Source organism: Diplotaxodon limnothrissa, linkage group LG13 (genome assembly GCF_057381915.1).
Source record: "Diplotaxodon limnothrissa isolate DT_005_m linkage group LG13, D_limnothrissa_male_GT1.1, whole genome shotgun sequence".
Classification (NCBI taxonomy): Eukaryota; Metazoa; Chordata; class Actinopteri; order Cichliformes; family Cichlidae; genus Diplotaxodon; species Diplotaxodon limnothrissa.
Window position 1 is genome coordinate 9,652,608 of NC_140608.1, and position 20,515 is coordinate 9,673,122.

At 43.3% G+C, this 20,515-nt stretch overlaps 1 protein-coding gene across 3 annotated transcripts in view; it reads right to left on the bottom strand.

Moving 5' to 3' along the window:
* Window positions 1–18,829, bottom strand: part of LOC146619839 (C-terminal-binding protein 2-like) — a 39,706-nt gene extending 20,877 nt beyond the window's left edge. For 2 of the 3 annotated variants that reach the window (XM_085369151.1, XM_085369150.1), the window contains exon 1: window positions 16,546–18,829. In XM_085369151.1, coding sequence (XP_085225277.1) covers window positions 16,546–18,829 — 2,284 coding nt within the window. Of the gene's footprint in view, window positions 1–5,030; window positions 5,047–16,545 lie in introns of all 3 variants that reach the window. The other variant, XM_085369152.1, reaches the window with a different exon arrangement.
* Window positions 18,830–20,515: the final 1,686 nt, after the last annotated feature.

Genomic DNA, 20,515 nt, shown 5'->3' on the forward strand with positions numbered 1-20,515 from the left:
CTTTAGATTTAGTCTACTATAATCTTATGAGATTTACTCCACTAAGACTAAAAGAATTTTAGTCAAGAGACTACAGTGTCGAAGTGAATGCTTGTCTGCACAAATGAACACAACTCATTTGCAGCTGCAACTATTTTTTGGTTACATTGCTATGTCTACGCAAGATTGCAGATTGTCTTGGGCACCATTGTGCAGTAAAACGACATCATCATTTGTGGAATTTCTGTTTCAGATCCATGGTGTTCTGGCTGGAGTTTGAATATAAGCAGTTCATGGGAATTTCTGTCAATGTGAATTACTGTAGATGGCAACAGGTTTGCAACAGACGGCAACATATTTGCGATTTTTGTCAATTTATTACAAGTAATTGTCAATTTATAAACAGAATACATGTCAACTTGACTCCACTGAATCACAAACGGAAGTTGCTTTGCAGATGGCAACTGACTTTGAGGGGTTCCAAACCAGGTACACTATCACTAAAAATTCACAACACAAATCCTGAGGTAACCAGCCAGAAAGATGGTCGAAACACCTTGTTTGCATTGTAAGCCATTAAGGTCTTCATGCCGTAAGCTCATCATCAGTTTTGGAAGTATAGTTGCTTTATTGTACGTCTCATTACTACGGGCTTCTGTAAACCACACGTTGATTACCACAGTGTCATTATTGGTCCTTGTGGAATATAACTGGGAATTAATCAGCTTGTAGCTGCACGCAGCTGTAATAACAGTCATCTTTATAAATGCGAGCAGAAAAGTACCTTCTGTTTGCTGATTTTAGATGATTAGCTTAAGAGAATCAGGCACACTTTTTCCCCCTAATAATTACAAGATGACAATTTTGGGTTGTGTTAGGATCATGCATTAGTTATTTTGCGCTGATGAGAAAACAAAGCCGGCTTGTGGAGGTCATAAAATAATTATTCCACAGGAAAACAAACACATGACAAGCTCCGCTGTTTATTCAGATGGTAAAAAGCCCACAGGAGAGCACATAAGTGAGTCTTATCCCAATAATTCATCTCTATTTGTTGGTCTCTTGTAGAAAACCTGATTGCATCTGGTTGCTTTTCTGTCTGTATATATTAGAGTATCTGTTTATGTGCCTCTCTTTGCCTCCCCGGTGGGGTCAACGTCAGCCTGGGGTGTTTATCAGCAGCTTGCCAGCTGTTCCACCCAGCAGCCAAACCCAGAACCTGGACTCAAGGAAACACAAAAGCAAAGCCAGAACTCTCTCCGTGTCCAAACAGAGTCCCACCCAATACCAGACTCCTTCTTTAGCAGGGCAAAAATTCACCACGGCCATTATTCAAGTCCTACTTGCTGTTACATAAACTTCTGCAAGCAGCAGAAACAACACGAATGAAGACGGTTTACATTAGGCTGCAAGATATTTTGGCTGGTAGTCTTAGGGATAAAAATGCTAATTGCTTGTGCCAATTTCCTGTTATTGTGCACAAAGTATTTATCAAAGCACAACAGCCAGCATTGTGTATAAGCCAGCAAGTAATAAAGAAACAAAGCCAACAGCTTGACTAACTAAATCTAAACCATGTTCAGTGTGACAGCAGATAGGCTTATCCAGTGGAGGTCATGTGTTGCTACATCCCTCGTGGGATGCTTGAATGGCCTAAAGTTGATATCATCCTAAGCCAACGCTAATCACAAACTGGATGATTTGTCAGGAAGTATGAAAACTTTTGGCAGAGCTGGCAAGCGCGAACTCTCAACCACAAATGGATTACAGATGTTCCAAACTAAAAAGCCTTTTTGGATTGTGACAACAGAAATAGAAGCAAAAGAAAAGGAAGCAGGACTCGTAGAAATATCTCTCCTTAGTGAATACGATCTGGTGTCTAATTCTCTCATTTGGAAGGACTGATCTTGGAAAAGCAGCTCAGACACTGCCAGACGCTGTGAGTCACAGTTTTCAGAGGGAGAAGAATCATTTCCTAAATAGAGCGCAAACAATCAATGAAAGAAAATAAACCTTTGCTCAAATAAACCTCAAACCTGTGTCTCTCCCCCTGGATTTGGAAACTGTTCTTTAAATTGGTTTTTAATAACATCACACTACATCAGTTATCTTTTTCTCCTCTGGCTCTATTTTCTCACAGATTTTGAGCTCTGGTTTTCAACATGACTTGGTTGGTTTACAAAGACCAATTTATTTGGAAGTTAATCCACTCTCTCCCCACCCCCACCCTCCAGATTTACTTGAGGCTTGTTTTTGTGTGTGTCTGTTTTTTTTAGGTTGTCACACACTTTGAAGTGCAAATGGTCCACTCTGGGACTGCAGAGACGTATTAACTTACCTGCACTATTGTGATTTCGTGAATAATTTCACTGTGTAGTCTGCCATCTCAAATCTCTCATAATGGCTTTCTGAGACAAGTTAGCGTCCTCACTAACAGAGGAATGAAACACTTTAGAGACTCTTTTATATCCTGACGTCATTTTAACTGACTCTCAATTACAGGTGACTGCTTTTATTAAACCCTTGCCACCCCAGCCGCTCGTTCTTTTCACTTTCCTCTTGCCCTCACTTGCTCCATTTCTCATTTCCTTAAGTGAAAGGTGGTGAGATGCTGCTAAATTAATCGAGCCGGTGTGACACATGCCACGGACGCTCAAACACTGGCCCCCGTATCAACGGAACAATAAGACTGCAAAAACAAAAGGAAGTGAGGAAGATTTTCCATGGCACGATGATGTCAGGGACACAGTGGCGGTCGCTGAGTTCACAGCGAGCTTTCAGAGAAAACTATTCTGCAGTTGATGCGGGACCAAAATGGGCTCAATGGGCTTAGGACCAACAGCTGGTTCTGGTTACCTAGCAACTCCAAAGCTGGGGGGCCTCAGTGATGGGATAGTCCAAGAGTGAGAGGAAGGGGAGGAGGAGGTGGAGGAGGGGGCAAGCTGTGGCAAGTGCAGCAGGTAGACAGGAAAAGCTTGATTAGGGGATATCAAATCTTAACCCTTCGCATGCCACCCATACCTGGCAACCCAGTGAATGAGGTCTGTATAGCAGAAGTGGCACAATCATGTTTATCTGCGGCATTTTTCTTCCAGGGAGACATTGGGAATACAAACACAGCTCAGTCCTGTGCACACGCACACACATCAACACAGAGTTTGGCCGCACTTAAGTTCGCACACACCCACAGATGATAGCCATTAATGACCAGCGTTTATCCCGGGTGTCGCAGATCTTGTTAAATAAAACACCGAAGGGCATTTGCGCCTCTGAATGCGACAGCCCCCATCTACTCTACTTCTTTTTTCATTGCTTTCGTGCACGTCCGTTCACATGCTACTCAAAATCTAAACCACCAATGTCACAGTCTGCAACTGTGCATACATGTTAACAAGAACCCGGCGCCTGTGTTCTTGGGAGTGTCTGCTTTCTTGAGTGTGTTTACGATCCCTTGGCATCTGTAGAAAAAGAGGGGGTGTGTGTAATCTTTTCTTTGGCAGACTTGCTTTCTCAAGGCCCCCACCGGACCAGCTACGCTGCCGCCACCCTAGCCTGTCTCTTGTTCCACTATGTGGACACACAAAGACATTGTTTGTCCTCCCCTCTGCCTGCCTGCACCCCTCCCCACTCACACCCCCCCCACCTCCAAAGTTATCACCACCAAAAATGCTCTGCCAGATGGGTGAGGGAGTGACGGGGATAGAAGAACAGGACGAAATGAATGTGTGTGTGTGAGAGAGAGAAGCGTACGCTCGCATAAAGATATCACAGGTGCCGTCTGTGGTAAAAACTGACCACAATGCAAAGTGAGGATGAAGACAGGCATCCATCCTCTTTAAATGCTGCCCTTTGTGCGCCGCTAGCGTGGACTACAAACAATCGGCGTTTGGAGACAAAAGCAGCTGTCAGAGCTGATAAACAGCAGACAGTGCACTCCGGCTTTACTTCACACGCACACATCGAAAAGAGCGCATCCAGGTCAGGAGCGCACACGTGCACGCACACACACACACGAGGGGTGGGGGGCGGTGGATATAACATCTCAGCTTTGCTATCATTCACAAAAAGCACAGATACAAAATCAATCAGCTATGTCCTTGCAGCATCATAAATGGAACTTGTTTGAATTTTGCAGGATCCCAGTGAAAACTAAAGGTTTCATTTACTACTGTGAAAAGATGCAGCTCTGCTTTTTGTTTACAGTAAACAAATCAAACAAAATACCCTTTTTTGCAATAATTGCAACCAGTTATTAAAATCATAAACGGTTACAGATCAAGTTTATTCCAAAAATGCAATTTCCATGCTAGCACCGATTGCGCCTGTATTCTCAAGTAGAAATAAATTATTAGACTTGGCAATACAAAAAATGTGTTACAGGCCACAATCGCACAGCAGACCATTAACCTTTACGCGCAGCTAATCACACGCTCATTCTCCTGTGACCTTTGACCCCAGAAATGACAACTCATCCAAGCTCGCCGTCCTCTTGCTGCTGTGTAGAGACCTCTGTGGTTTCAAACCAAGGAAGCACTGAACGCACTCACATGGGTGCTTGCCCTCGTGCACGCACACACACTGTTTTCATGACACACTTCATTGCAAAAACATAAGAGGCTCATTAGCCTTAAAGCCAAATCCAGCCTCCCCCCACTCCCAATCCACACACCCACACCCCTCACAGTCACCCACACAAACACACACACTCCACAGCTTTTTATTATTATCCTTGATGAGTGTACGAACGCACACGTATGCATAAGACAATGTGAAACATGCTCCTTGCCTGGGAAATGTCTCCACATTCTTCAAATCAGGTGCTGCACATGGCAGAGGAAACGTACTGATGAGGGGCAGAAAATAAAAAAGAAAAAGAAGAAGAAGAAGAAGTGGGCGTTGGTGTATTCTCACACAGTATGCCCTGAGGTTATCCTCTCCTCTCCTCTCTGCCTCCTACTCCAGCCTCCCTCCTCCCTCTCTGTCTTCCTATGCTGTCTTCTCTTGCTCTCCCCTCTGCTTGTTTCCAAATCTGTCCTCCTTCGTCACCTCACCCCCAGAAGTTCCATTTCAATTTCTCAGACGACTTGTACTCTTAAGGGGAGGAAAAAGAAAACCCAACCAAAACGTATGGTGGCACAGGAGGGCAGTGGGTGAGGGGGAGGACAGGAGAGCGAGAACTACGATCGTCACTCCCCCCACCCGTGCAGTTAAGGCACTGCTTTCAACTCCTTTAATCTCCAGAGAGGAGGAGGGGAAAAAAAAATCGGGATCTCTATTTGTCTTCAGCCAGCAATCAGCACTTCTCTAGCGCTCTCCTCTTTCCGCCTCTTCAGCCAGATCAGTCGTATCTTTCCTCCTCAGCCTCCTCTTCCCTGCTCCGTCTTCCTCTGCTCTCCCTTCACAGCAGGTTTGGGCTATTCATTCAGACGTCAGGCTCACTCCGTCAGCCTTTTGTTGCAAGTCACAGAAAGACGGAGAGAGAGCCAGGGAGAGAGAGAGTAAGAGAGACAGAGAGAGAGAGAGAGAGAGGAAGGCGTGGGGGGAGAAAAATGTGAAAAAAAGAGAGAGAGAGAAAAAAAAAGAGAAAACAATCCGGTGTCACGGCTATGCAGAAGAATTTCAAAATGAAAGAGGGGGGAAATAAAAGAGTCGAAGGAGAGGGGAGAAAAAAAATCCTTGAAGAGCACCAGTCACGGGGAGAGGTGCAGCGCTCCTGGCACACGTACGACTCCCTCTTTCATTCTCTCCGACCTTCCCCTCCGCTCAACATATTTTCCTTTCGCTCTTTTTTCCCTCCCCTCCCTCCTTTCAGCCTTTCCTCCCTCCCTCCCTTTCTGTTTTATTATTTGTGATCTGGCCTTCATGGTCCTTTAAGAGTGCCAGCTCTCCCCCACCACCACCACCACCAACTAGCCCTCCGCCCAACCCTTTCTCAGTTTCATTCCCCCTTGTTCACAAACTCATCTTCACAATCTCAGCTGCATTTTTCTCTTCCGCCACCCTCTCTTCTCACTGTTTGAAATGGACATGATTAGATATGTTTTTCACTTTATAACCCCTTGGATGAAATTTCAAGGCTTAAACACCAGGATGTTTGTCAGTTGCAAGCTTGCACAAAGATGTAAGATGTAGATTTTGGTTGCATACAAGGACAAAACGTGGTCGGAGCCTTCACATGGGGGTGCTATCATATGCATGCACATTTCTGATTTAATAGAAAATCCAGCAGTTGCGAAATTAATTCCCAATATCTAAACGTTTGTAGACTCTCTCTCTCTCTCTTTCTCACACACACTGACACTCACCTGCTACTGAGCTCTTTAGAGCTCCTCCAAATGCAAGTACAGCAGATCCCTACAATTAAAGTTTTAAAGTTACGGTAATCCTTCCTGGAGTCTAACGGATCCCGGGATTTGAAGAGTAACAGATTAGGATGTTTACTACGACACCAGTCTGAGAGGATGGCTAAATACCGAGACGCCGTTTCTAAAAAAGGACTCTGATAGTAAAGGTTAACAAGTCTGTCTGAGTTTCTGGGTCATTATTTGTACCACAACACTGCTTTTCAGAACCCGAAATCCAGTTATTAAGATGTCAGCTCATTTCTGATACAAAATATTATTTTTTGCCATACACGAGTCAAAAATTTCAGGTTATTATCTTAAAATTTTGACTTAATAACTAATTTCAAGTTGGGTTTTTTTTCAATTTCTAAAGTTCAGATAATAGCTAAAAATTTAGATTTATAGAATTATTTCTTTTTTCTAAATTGTTCAAAAGTAGTACAGATAATTAAAGATATGAATGATGTGCATTAATGCTTTATAGCTGGGGTGTCATACAGTCAAGCATACAGTCTAGGGGCAAGAACTGAGCAAGGCAAAGGGTCTAATTCAGCCTACTGGTTGGTTTTAAAGAAGAAGATTTGGACTTTTTTTTTTTTACTGTATTTCTGTCAGTTTTACAGCCTTCTAAATTACAAAATCATCAAGGTAAGTAAGTGGCAGATAAAATGACAGAAACAGATGTTTTTATTGTTAGTAATGCATCAAATAACAGAAAAGTCCATGTGTTTCATTATTTACAAAAAGTTGGGTTTTGTTTTTTGCAGTAAAATAAATACATGTATCACGCATTAAAGAACTTAGAGTTCTATGTTTTATACTTATGGGACAAAGTTCTCCTAATGAGTTCATTTTCAGTATTTTTCACATTTATTTCATGAGGTTTAACCCCAAAGAGCCATCTCTATTAGCAAGGATTTATATTTGAAATTACACTTCTCTTTCTTAAGACATGTCAATGATTAGATGTGTAGTTAAACTTCTTTACACTGGCTATGTTCACTGATCCAGTCCACTAAACACCTAATTGGGTCGTGTGTGGCCCATGATGCAAAATGAGACTGACACCCCTGTTTCATAGGTTAAGGTAGATTTAACCTTTAGGTTTCTAAATTCAAGTTTAAAGAAGCTCCTGAGACAAGTTTAACCTCTTAAGCCCCAACGCACCCTGATACGGGGGCAAAAGGCAGGAGATCAGTTAGGCTTGGGGCTTAAGAGGTTAAGGACCTGACATAATAATATCTATTCAGGCTGCTCATATATTTATGATCTCCAAATATGCAACAAGAGTGTTTTATTTTTAATTTGGAAAAATTAACAAACACAAATGTGTTTCATATTTGTTGTAAGATGCCAACTAGCTTGTTGTAAAAATGGTGAATTTACAGGATTTCTACTGCTCTCTTTCTTTCCTTATCAACCACTCAAAGTGTTTTACATTCCAACCCACAATCGCCCACTGACACACACGCATACATCGGGGCAGATTTATTTTTTAGGTGGTTTCAGCATCTTGCAGTAGAACATTTTGAAACCTGTACCGGAGAAGCCGGGAGGTCAAAACGATGACCTTCTGATTGGTGGACGACCTGCTACAGCTCCAGAGCCGACCGCCTCCAGCTGCCCAAAACGAATGTCAAATTTTGCATCATTCTGCACACCGAAGGCCAAACATCTAAGATAAGCAACGATAAACAAAATATTTCTTGGAGTTGATGGTGGACTTACAATGTTTTATTTATTATGATCCTATTTCAGCTGTGAAAATGTCTTCCATATACGTTTTTGTGTAAATGTCTTGAAGTGAATAAATTCTTACTTTTTTTAAATCTTTAAATATTGGAGCAGGGTTAAAAAAAAAGAAGAAGCTAGTTTTAGTCAATAAACCAAGGACACATGCTGCCATCAATGTAAAGCACACAGTGTGGCTCAGCATGAAAGATGAGAGTGGATGACATGAATGAACTGTGTGAATTTGTTGAAACGGTAAACTGATTATTTCTTTTAGTTAATCAAAGAAAGAAGCCAAAGAAACAACCTTGACAATCTTTTATTGAAACAATGGGAACGCAGCATACTTTTTGGACTGTCACTATATTGCAAAGTTAAAAAAAAGCAAATGTTAGCAAACACTGAACACTTCTGATTAAATAAAGAACAAAGTATACCACGTGTATAGTAACACATTGTGATGTGTTTAGTGTAAGCCCAACCGAAGTGTGGTGAGTTTAAAGGACTTCATTGAGGAGGTTTGGTTACAACATGTAACCAGAGCCCGCAAACCAGGCCTGGAGTAAAAAAGTCTCATTCATGAAAAGAGAGTGCCTGACTAAGAGAGCCTACTGTATAATTTGACCTCTAAAATTCGCCATCCCATCTGCCTCCTGTGATCTGCATGTCGTGCTGCTGCCAAATGACTGAAGCACAAACGGCATTCCGGGGGGACGAGTAAGAAGAGAAAAGGGAGAAAAAGACATGGCACAGCTGCAGGTGGACAACAGATGCTGAATTTCACCACATAAATTCTTGTTCCCATCCACTCTCCTTCTGCGCATCCCTCCAGCTCTCTGACTCGCCATCATCTCTTCATCCACCTTTCTCTTTCTCGGTGACTTGAGCCAACTGGCTTCACTGGAAAGAGGATGAGATGTTAAGAAGATGTGAGAGACTGAGTGCGTCTATGTGTGTGTGTGTGTTTGTGATCACGATGAATGGGGGGAAGGCATCACTTTTTTCAGCCCTCATCCCGGCTGCAAATTTGGACAAGTAGAGTGCAGACAGGAATCACATATCTGATTTCGATGTAAGACGCTGACTCATTTATCAGTAATCTCTCTTTTAAATAATTTTTAAAAACATAATATAAATTCAGGATTGGAAAATCCAATGACGGCTGTTCATATGCATGAAAACACAGGTACGCACAAACGCAAATCCTCGCGCGAGACTAAAAACACTGTGAAACACAAATCCTATTTACAGCCCCCCTCCCGTGATCCTTAACACGGCTGACATACCTACTGAGAATTGTACAATATTTTCCTTGGGTGCAAATGAAATTCATCTGCACCTCTAAACATATCCAACCCGTTGGCTTCTGGTAAAACACTGCCGAGCAGAGTGTCAAGTTTTGCGCATATTCACGTTCAGCTTATTCGTTGTTCGCCTCAAAACACATGAAGATTAAATTTTCTCAAAATGAATAATTCAGAGTGACTCTCTGGTCACTGAGGAAAAGAAAAGAGAGAAAAAACAAGAAGAAATTAGACAGGAGGTGGTAGGAAAGAAAACGAAGGGAAGGAAGTGAGAGGAGAAAAGGTCTTTTTTTGATGAGGAAAGTAAACATAAGCTTTCAGCTTCTCAATTTATTGCTTTCTTTTTTCTTCTACCTTTGAGCTACAACTGTTTGAGGATTTGACCTCGACTGCCTGTCTTCTCTTTGCTGTCTCTTTCCATTTTCCACATTATTTACAAGTATGACATCAGCTTCTTTGGATCTGGGAACAGAGCTCTGCATGGATTGGCAGTGTCCTCACCCTGCACTCCCTCACTCGCTTGCTTCGTGATGGCACAACAGAGTTTAAAATAATCTACCCATTTGTATTCCTCAACCATTTCTAATCTAATCTATAGCATCCTTCTCTGCGCTGAACTGCGATCTTTGGTCTTTCTTCCTCAATCTGTTCTTCTGTCTTTGCTTGGGTTCAGTCACCTCACATCTTCAGATTACTCATTTCCCACATTTTCTTGCAGCTAGGCTCTACAACCCACAACCACAGTCAAGAATGAATGTGCTGAGCTATTACGTTTGAAACATATTTCTCCCATTACCTCTTTCTCTTTTCCCTAAGAAAGACCAAGAGGCAAGTATGAGACAAGAGGGAACGACAAAGAAACACTGGAAACAATTTAATGTTAATTTAAGACAAAAAGAGGGGAAAACATGAACGGAAAATGACTACTCAATATTCGTATAGATGTAATCCCAACAGAGTCAGTGCCTGATAACGGGAACATCTGGAGGGGAGAGAGAGACTGAGAGACTGAGCACCGTGCCTTAACAGATGCCACCAATACCATCTGCAAATGTCCATTTACACAATCTCTCATAAACACATCTTACATACACTCACAAAGAACTTAACTGGGAACAGCTGTGCAATCCAATGCATTTTTATCAAGCACTTCAGTTTTTAATAACATTGCACACTGTACTATCACTCCCGGTAGTCTTGGCTGCTGTGGCGTAGGGTCCAGTAAGGGGTATAAATAAGAGATAAGATCCAATAAGACAAGATCCAACAGCATAGCAACTGAATTCATCCCAAACTGTCCTACAATTAGTAATTTGATTCTTCTTAACAAAACAATTGAGGATCACAGGTGATGCCTCTACTTACTTTGTATGCAAAGAAGCCTATCAATTTACAGTATCTCTCACACCATTGCATCACCAGCAACAGCCTGAACTCCTGATACAAGGCAGGATGGAACCTTGCTTTCATTTTGTTTAAGCCAAATTCTAACTTTACCGTCCGAATGTTGCAGGAACAATCAAGACTCATCGGATAAGGCAGAATTTTTCCTCTATTGTCAAACTTTCACAAGCCAATATGACCTGTAGCCTCCTTTCCTGTTCTTAGTTGACAGGAGTGATACTCGGTGTGGTTTACTGCTTCTGTACTCCTTAGCTTCAAGTAGAGCTGGGCGATATATCGAGTTTTTAAAACATATCGATATATTTTTATACGAGATATAAGATGTGACAATATCCTTTATATCGATATAGTCTATGTTACGTTATAATTATAGTTGTGGAGCCGCAAGTTTGCCTCTCTTTCGTCCACTTTTGTCTCTACGCAACGTTACTCCGCCTCGCCTTCACTGAAGACAACTCCCCCTCCTCCCCCATCGCTTCACGTGCAGGCAGCGACAAGACGGACACGGCAAATCTCCGTTAACGAGTTACTGCGCATCGCCCCATGCATGGGGCTGGACGGCGTCAACGTGCTAACGAGCTAAACATGCTAACGAGCTAACAGCGCTAACCCTAAAATCCTTTCATTCTCTCAAAAGTTGACAGCGCGCCTTATGTATGAATTCTGGTTGTGCTTGATGGCCGCGAACCGATTTTATGTGGTACACGGCGCTCAGCAATCTGTCAAAAATGTTTGAGTACGACTTTGGTAAGCTACGGAGCTGCACCGCTTGATAGATTGTCGGCGCATTACGGCTACCGAGGAGCTTCGCGGAGTGATACGTACTGTGCATCAACGTAATATTACCGTATTGTGTGTGTATAAGGACCATAAATGGCACCTGTAAGAGACGTGGTTATGAAGCGGATTTCAAACTCCAGGCTATCAGTCACACAGTAAAACTTGGGAACAGAGCAGCTGTGAAATCTGTCTGTCTTTGTTATTACGCTCAGCGTCTTTTAGTTTACATTTTGACTGCACAATTGTGAGCTCTTTGTTTAGCACAAAAACAACCTTGTTTTCTTTTATTTATGGAGCATTATTATTTAATGAATGCTCATAATTTAATTTTGAGTAATTTTTTATGTACATCTGTGCTGTATGTTAATAAAAGTGCCTGTGTGACATCTGGGACACAGCTTTGACTAAGAACTCTCTTTTTGTTCTTACTTTATGGCTTAAAAAAAAAAATCGAGATATATATCTTATATCGCCATCCAGCTAAAAAATATCGAGATATGAATTTTGGGTCATATCGCCCAGCCCTAGCTTCAAGGTTTGATGTGCTGTGTTCAGACATGCTTTTCTGCATATCTTGGTTGTAACGAGTGGTTATTTGAGTTACTGTCGCCTTTCTATGAGATTGAAGTAATGTCACCTTCAATAAGGCATTTTCTCCCAGAGAATTGATGCTCACTGGCTTTTCTGACCATCTTCTGTAAACCCTAGAGATGATTCTGGGGGAAAAATCCCAGTAGATCAGCAGTTTCTGAAATACTCAGCGCAGCCTGTCTAGCACTAACAACCATGCTGCATTCAAAGTCCCTTAAATCAACTTCCTTCCTCACTCTGATGTAAATAAAGTGGTGGTTTAAAGTAGTGAATGATTTAGCCTTACATAATAATGATAATAATGTGGTTCATGTATGCAGATGGCTGTCCCCTCTGAGCCTCATTCTGTTGTACGTTTCTTCCTGTTAAAAGGGAGTTTTTCCTTCTCACTGTCGCCAATTGCTTGCTCATTGGGGGTCTTCTGACTGTTGGAGTTTTCACTGTATCACTGTGGGGTCTTTACCTTAAAACATAATGTGCCTTAAGGTGACTGTTGTTGTGATTTGTTGCCATATAAATACAAGTGAATTAAACTGAATTGTTTAATCCTTTTTTAAAAACGTTCTTAAGCACTTTTTAGAGTCCTATGCTAGACTGGCAACCTCTCCACTATGCATGTATGGATGCATGGCATTTATTTGGTGGGTAAAAAAAAAAAATTGTGAGCAAGGAACATGGTGGCTAGCCAGAAAAAACCAACCAACCAAACAAAACAACCTTTGACTGCCACCCAGATTTAGGCCAATATGTGACCTTCAAAAGCCAGATGAAAGATTGACAGCCAACCTCATCTCTATGGAGAGTTTAAGGTTGACTGACAGCTGTCAACGCCCCGTTTCCCCACCCCACCGTGCAGCTTGAAGTCATCATCTATCAGAAGCAGAACTATGTCACTTTCTCTCCATCGCTCTCTCTCCCTTTTACTTAATCCCTCAGTCAGTTTAACAACTGTCTGTAGCTTTGACCTGGACCCCGTTAATACATAATCTGCTATCTCCAGAACGAACATGCCACAACCCTCCCCCACCATCGTGCCAGGCCTAAGCAAGCAAGAAAATTGCGGCTAGTGTGTCAGTCATGCATTGCAGAGCAAAGCAAAGCTGACGTGAACTGGCACTGAGTCACCTGGCCAAAGTCCGTGATGAGGGGGTCAACGCCCTCAGCAGGGGTGGAAGTAAAGAAGGTAGAGTCCTAGAGTAGCTTATATTGTGTTTATGCCAGTTTGGGGGTGGGGGTGTCCTAGTTAGCCCTGCTCTAGGGTATTCCATAAAGCATCATATAGTGAGGTTGGTGGGGCCATGCCATCTGCATTTACACATGGGCTATTAATTCAAAGGGAAATTCTTTCTGCTTCTGGATGCAACATATTGCTAATGAATTATTTGAGGTATTCAGAATATCCAATTTACAATCTCATAACTTATTCAACAAAAAATGTTAGAGAAGCATTATTGCTGCCATCTATCCATTTTCTATTACTTGTCCAGATTCAGGTTGTAGGGACAGACCTCTATCTCCCCAGCAACCATTTTCGGCTCTTCAGGGGTGATATCGAGCCACTTGTGAGACCTCATCTCTCTAGTGTGTCCCGAGTCTACCTTCACGAATTCTCTTGGTTGGAAAAACCAGAAACACCTCACCTGCCTGGAGTTAATGCTGCTATTAAGACTAATAGTGTTACCTGATAAAACAACATTACAACATTTTACCTGACAGGCTGAAACATACTATATTGCTAAGTCTGAATTATGTTATCTTTTTTGGAAAAAAGTAACCAAAACCTCCAAATAACTACTTAGCCATCCCAAAATAAGTGGATGATTTTTTTGCATTTTTTTTTCTAAATGCATTAGCTCAGCCTGCCTTTTTGTATAAGGAAAAAAACGGATGGAGTAAATTTGCAGTGTTTTATGACAATGGAGCGACCCTTTAACCAAAAGCAAATCTGCCTACGATTACCACCAAAACCCATGTTGCCTAGCAACGTACAATTTAGGAACATGCTTTCAGAGCAGCTTTTGCGGACGTGTCCATTAACAGATGAAATTACCAAAGCAACAAATGTCAGCCACATGCAAATGAGGTCTACTCTGCTGACTGTGTGTGTACTAACAATGTGATATATGTGTATGACGCAGACATGAAGAAATCTGTTTCCAAAGCATATTTTGACTATCGAGCAGTGGGGTTCTTTTAATGTCTGCTCTTTTGGGCTTAAAAACAAAAGAAAACAAAGGAACAAAACACACACACACAAGAGGACAACAAAGCTGTCTCCGTTCAATAATGTGTATCCAGCCTGTCCTGTACATTTTAAGTCTATTTCAATCCACTATCTATGTACAGAAGGTCTCACGGAAAGCCAGAAGGCTGGTCTGAGCAAAATGGGACTATCTATGGATTACTGCAGCAAAGGAAGGATTAAGCCTCACTCCCTGTACTCATCAGAACCTGCAAAGAGAGAATGACACAATCACACATCGGCCATCAGCAGTGTAATTCGATTTTATCTGACCAGTGATGCTGCTAGTCAGCCTCGGGTGAGCTGGTGCTGATGGAGAAATCGGCCTTTATTGCCCAGCCTATAAAATCAACTTCTATCAGGCCATGGGATTTAAATATAATTTAGGTAGCCACTCTTGTGCTGATTTAAAGCTTTAATCTGATATCCAAATAAATCTGACCGACTACACAATGAGGATGAATTGACTGAATGCATTTTATTTAATCCGGAATTGAAAAGTGAATTTGGGACACAACCCATTAAATAAACACTAAAAAAACAGAAACAAAGAGGAGTCTCAGAAATAAAATGAATTAGCAGATCTGTTCATGAGGAACAAGGTAAGGCTAATTGCTATTCTACGCAGGTTGGCGGTACACCTTGGCAGGCAGAAGGGCCTGAAGGAATGCTGTGTGGCCCGAGTGGCTATAAAGCTTTTCGAGGCTACCGTGATGCATCCTTATTATCACAATGAGGGAAGATATCTGTGTTTACTGCAACAAGGGCTCAGGGGCCATGGGGAGACGGTGCAAGGCACAGAAAAAGAGGATGTGATCAAAAACAGCTGCAGTTACAATGACACCCCAGCTGAAGAGCTACACAACTAATGCTGCAATCACCATTATGCAACATCTTGAATCCTATACAGTTGTGGCAGAACAAATTCTTTTTTTTTTCTTAAATGGCCTGTTGATTTTGCTTTTGCGCCAAATAGTTACCATTTGATACAGCAGATAAGAGCTAAATTATTTTGAAAAAAGCATATCTGCAGAAGGAGTCGGTGGCAAACTCAATCCCACATACTGCACACAGATGCACACACAAGCTACCTCCTGTTCCCACACAATAATTGCACACAACATCTGACTTCTCTAGTCAAAGAAATCCTAATGTGAACTGTTCACACATGAATGCGGTGACTGACAGACTGTAACATGAAGACCGTGCACAGTTGTTAAATTTTAAAACATATCAGAAAGGCTGCTGACAGCTGTTCCTCCCAAATCCTCTATATTGCGCCTCGTCAATGCCATTCGTGTTGTATTTAATGGGCGATATCTCATTCTGACAAAGGAACTGCATGAGATTAGTGAAATGACAAAAGGTCTTCAGAGAAAGTAACAGGAATTCTGACAAATCAGGCTCTCGCAGAGATAAGCAGACGAGAAAGTGAGATGTAAGTATCGGCTTAGGACGTGGGGTAGATTACAAGAATGCTTAAAGCAAAAAGTTATCCTTTTATGGTAATAATTCAAAATCTGGACAGCAGCTTTATAAAAAATAGACAAGGGCAGCAAGAAAAGACACATCATTTATCTACTGTTGATGTAATTAGTGCCAAGACAGGAGAGGAAACAAATGACAGCACAGACCAGAAAGATAAAACGATTCAAAAAGTCTTCCATTAACATTCAAACTGTGTTTGGATTTTTTTAAGGTCAAGAATCATGCATAGCATACCAGTATCCATGCTGAGCTAAATAGATTTCACATACCCCTAGTCTGAATGCTGGTATAAAGCAAAGTATGCTGGTATAAAGCGAAGGCTTATCTGGTATTCACTTACTCATGATTCATCACGACAAAGGATGAAAATAGATTTACAGTGTCTTCTCCTTTTATTTATTTTTTTAAAGAAACAACTGCTGAATGGCTCTTAGAAATGTCAAAGTAATATTTAAAAGTTGATATGATTTCTAACAAAGCAGCAGCACTGCTTTGTGCTGCTCCTGAAAGCAATGAGAGGAATGGGAACTGGTATCTTACATAAATCACACACAAAATGAAGAGCTCTGTCACAAGTAAACAGCCTTATCTATTGAAAACATGTGAAACAGCCAAGAGCACATCTATCATGAAAACAGACAAATACCAGATAAATCTAAAAGGAGAAAAAAATAGGATTTACTTGTATCTGGAGATGCCATAGTCGACACGATGACTGGTGGACCCGTGCGTCGACTTAGCTTCTGGTTAGCAGCCAGGGCACCTTGGCCTTGAATGGGTGCTCCCACGGGAACGAGAGCATTGTCTGATCCTGGTCCCCCACCCTTTCGGATCAGCTGAGGACTAGGGTGAGGGCTGTGCATGGGTGACAATGGCACTAAGTTCCTGTCCCTCTTCATCAGCTCTATGGGCACTGTGTAGTTGGTAGAGTATGCTTTTGGTACCTGTTGCGGTGGCTGTGGTAAAGCAGGCATGGATATAGGCATCTGCTGTGGCATACCTGGCATCGAGTGAATGGACCCCGCAATGGCAGGCATTGACCCAGTCATCTGGTGAGGCATTATCTGCATACCTGGCATAGGCACCCCTGGCATCCCAGAAGAGTAGGCTGACATGGGTCTTGACTGGACAGACATGAGGGCTCCAGCGTATGGCCCTGGTGAACGAGGGGGTTGGCCTGGGTATCCTCCAGAGGCCTCCAGTAACTGCTGCGAGGGAGCACTGCTGGGCCTTCTACCGATTACTTCTCCCATCCGCGGAGAGATAGTTTGCATGGCCCCAGGTGTTGGTGGGGGCATTAGTTGGGGATCTACTGCTAAAGGTTGTGGGGTATGTGGTGGATGATGATGGTGGTGGTGTGGTTGATAGATGTCTGCGCGATGGCTAAAGCTATTAGAGCGACCTCGCATGGGCGTTTGAGGTTGGGAGGGGGCTGGTGTAGCTTCTATTGGGCGCTTGTAATGGTGGACCAGGCGAGACAGCACACGAGCCTGACCGAGGTTTGGGGCAACTGTGCGGACATCATTCTCCTCCATGACAGCCAGCATGCTAGTGGAGTCAAACCCCTGCTGGATAAGTGAGGAGATGGTGCTCTCTGAGAGGCCCTCGTTTCGCAACAGAGAAAGAAACTCTGGATCGACCGACTTCTTGGGATCCACCGGCAAAGGAGTCTGTGGGGCGGTTGGTGGAGGAGCGGGAAGAGGGGCAGGGAGTGGAGTAGCTGGGGGAGGAGGGGCTGGAGTTGGAACCACTTGCAGAGGTGGAGGTGCAGCAGGGGCAATTGCTGCAGTATGGACTGGAGTAGGTGGAGCAGGAAGTGGTGCAGCCATAGAAAGGTTAGGGTCAGTGACCGGCATGGTAGGCGGAGGTGGCAGAGGTTGAGGTTGTTGCTGTTGCAGATGGTGTTGCTGCAACTGTTCTTGCTGAAGATGCTGTTGCTGAATTTGCTGTTGTTGTATTTGTTGCTGTTGTAGTTGTTGCTGCTGTAACTGCTGCTGCTGAAGTTGTTGCTGTTGGAACTGCTGCTGTTGTATTTGTTGATGCTGTTGTAACTGTTGCTGTTGTATTTGTTGCTGCTGTTGTAACTGTTGCTGCTGTATTTGTTGCTGATGCTGTAATTGATGCTGTTGCTGGATGGTTAACGGTGAGGCTGTCTCTTGCCTCATAATCATGCTTTGACTGGCTGGATCTACCACTAGACAGGTGGCAGCCTGCTGCTGCGGATCCAGAGGGCGGCCATTAGCATCAGTATAAACGGACTGACTTGTCAGAGGCGGAGGCTCACTGGCATACCGAGGAGACGGCTGCTCCATTCCATAGTGAGCAGGAGGGGGGTCTCGAGGGGATATCTTAGCAGAAGTTATAGCACCAGGTTCCCTATATGCCCTATTCAATTCATGAGTGCTTGGAGGAGGGGGAGGAGGTAAAGGTGATGGGGGCCCTTGAGATCCAGCCCGCACTACCTGACCTTGATCCCACGCAGTACGAGCCCCAGGTGTCATTCCTAAATGTGAGCCCGACCTGCTGAGAGGATGAGGCAGCGGAGGCTGATGCTCAGATCGGTAAAAGGCCTCCGGTGGCCGAGGAGTCATGGCTGGGTCATGGGAGTAGTAGTCCTGGTGTGGAATGGATCCTCGATGAGCCATGGGCACTCGTTCGTAGTGGTTTAGATCTGGCACAGAGCCCTTCCTAAGCCCCCGTGGGTCGTGTCTCTCGGCGTAAACCTGTCCGTAAAGGGAATCTTGGTAGGAATACGGGTCGCGTTTCAAATCGAGGTCAGGAAGACGCACCCCAGGTGGTGGCTCATACCACCCTCCTCCCTCTCCGTATGACAAAGAGCTCCGCCGGCCTGTTACTCTTGCCTGCTGTTCGTACACGCTGTCAGGTCTTTCCCACTGACCCTCATTCCCCCCTAACGTGTCCCAACTGTGGGAGCGTCCGAGGCTCACTTTGTTAGGGACAAGCATTGGCGAAAAAGAAAAAAGCTGAAAATCTGTTAACAGAGGAAAGAAAAAAACACAGAAATAGAAAAAATAAAGAGCTCCCAACAGGCAGTGTGTGTGAGAGAGAGAAAGTTCTCTTTCAGGTCTTCATGTGCAGCAGCAACAAAAAAATTGAACGGAGTGAGAAAGGATGAAGATGAAGCAAAGTCTAGCGTTTCACCTGATATCTGTTTGTAATATTGTAAGTCCGTGCTATCAGGTGACTTCCCCCTTTGCTGGCAGCCCTTGAATAATTAATCTCTGGCCATGCTGGCTTGTTGCGCATGAGGAAAGAGGACACCACACACAAACATATCCACATCACACCAAACCACACAAACACTGCAGAGGTAGAAGACACAGAAACAGAGTGCATGCTTGAGCTAGCCAGCAAACATTCATCCAAAAAAAAAAAAAAAGGGGGGGGGGGGGAGAAGTGGATAGGTTGGGTTATAGGTTGGGATGGGCAGGGGCTTGTACTAATCCAATAGGGTTTAGCTGTCCCTTCTCCGGGACATTTTACTTGCTCTGCCGATTGCTATGAGGGATTACACCTAAATAAAGCCTGTTTAATTCCACATCCAACTGTGACGTCATGTGAACCAGATACGAGCGTATCTGGTGATGGTGATGAGTATCGTGATCATGGTAATGCCAGTGATTTTGATTCCATTCCCAAATCCCTTACCCGCTCTTTCAGAGACACCTACCTGAAGCTGCTGCTGATGCGCTGCCGTCAACAGGTCTCAGAACGTAGTTTGGCCGAGTGATGGCGAGGGGAGGGGAGGCCAGGCAAGACGTACAGCTTCATTGAAAACAAATGAAATACAGGTCTCCCAGCTAAGTCCCATGTGCTGTCAGTAAACATCAAATCCACTCTGATTGGACACTAATCCTCCAGGCCCCATGCTTGCAGCAGAGCCACCACGCAACTGCTGCCCAACTCTCTGTGAAATGTCATTGATGGCTCTGTGGTGCTTACTGACAGTGCCTCACTCTCTTTGATTTGGGATCAGTCAGACCTGCTGTCTGTATGTAAAATGCAGGACAATGAAAATTGTGATTGCAGAATGCATGATGAAATCCACACGCAACATCTGGCCTCAAAATGAATGAGTGAAATACGTCACTTTGTACAGACCCTCAGTATAATTTAATCTGGCCATTTATATTACAGTTCTATCTATATGCATCTTACTGTCAGTAAAATACAGCACCTTCCCCCTCTTTCACAAATCTCCTCTGATCTCCTTCACTTAGGGAGGCTCTGTAATCTGGATTTGCCCCTTTGCAGAGAAAACTAAAACACCGGGGAGGGGGATACGAGTGTGTGCACATATGTGTGTGAAGGGGGAGGGAGGGATCTTTTTGTAACAGCAGTTAATCCCAATGCACCTACAACCTTCGCTGAGCAAGAGCACCAAAACACAATCTCATTTCAATTTGTTCAAACAAGGAGGCGTATGAAAACAAAACAAACTGTGCTATGTATCATCCAAGAGACATTCATTAAGTTGTAATTAACTGGATACATTTATCATTTCAATTAAAAAAGGTGATTTTCATTGCGTGGCTCTAAAGGTGTACTTACCCAGCTTTCTGCAGGTCTTACTTCATGCCGTTGTGGCTGAAACCCGATCCTGATCTGGATCTTGTTTATTAATGCATGAA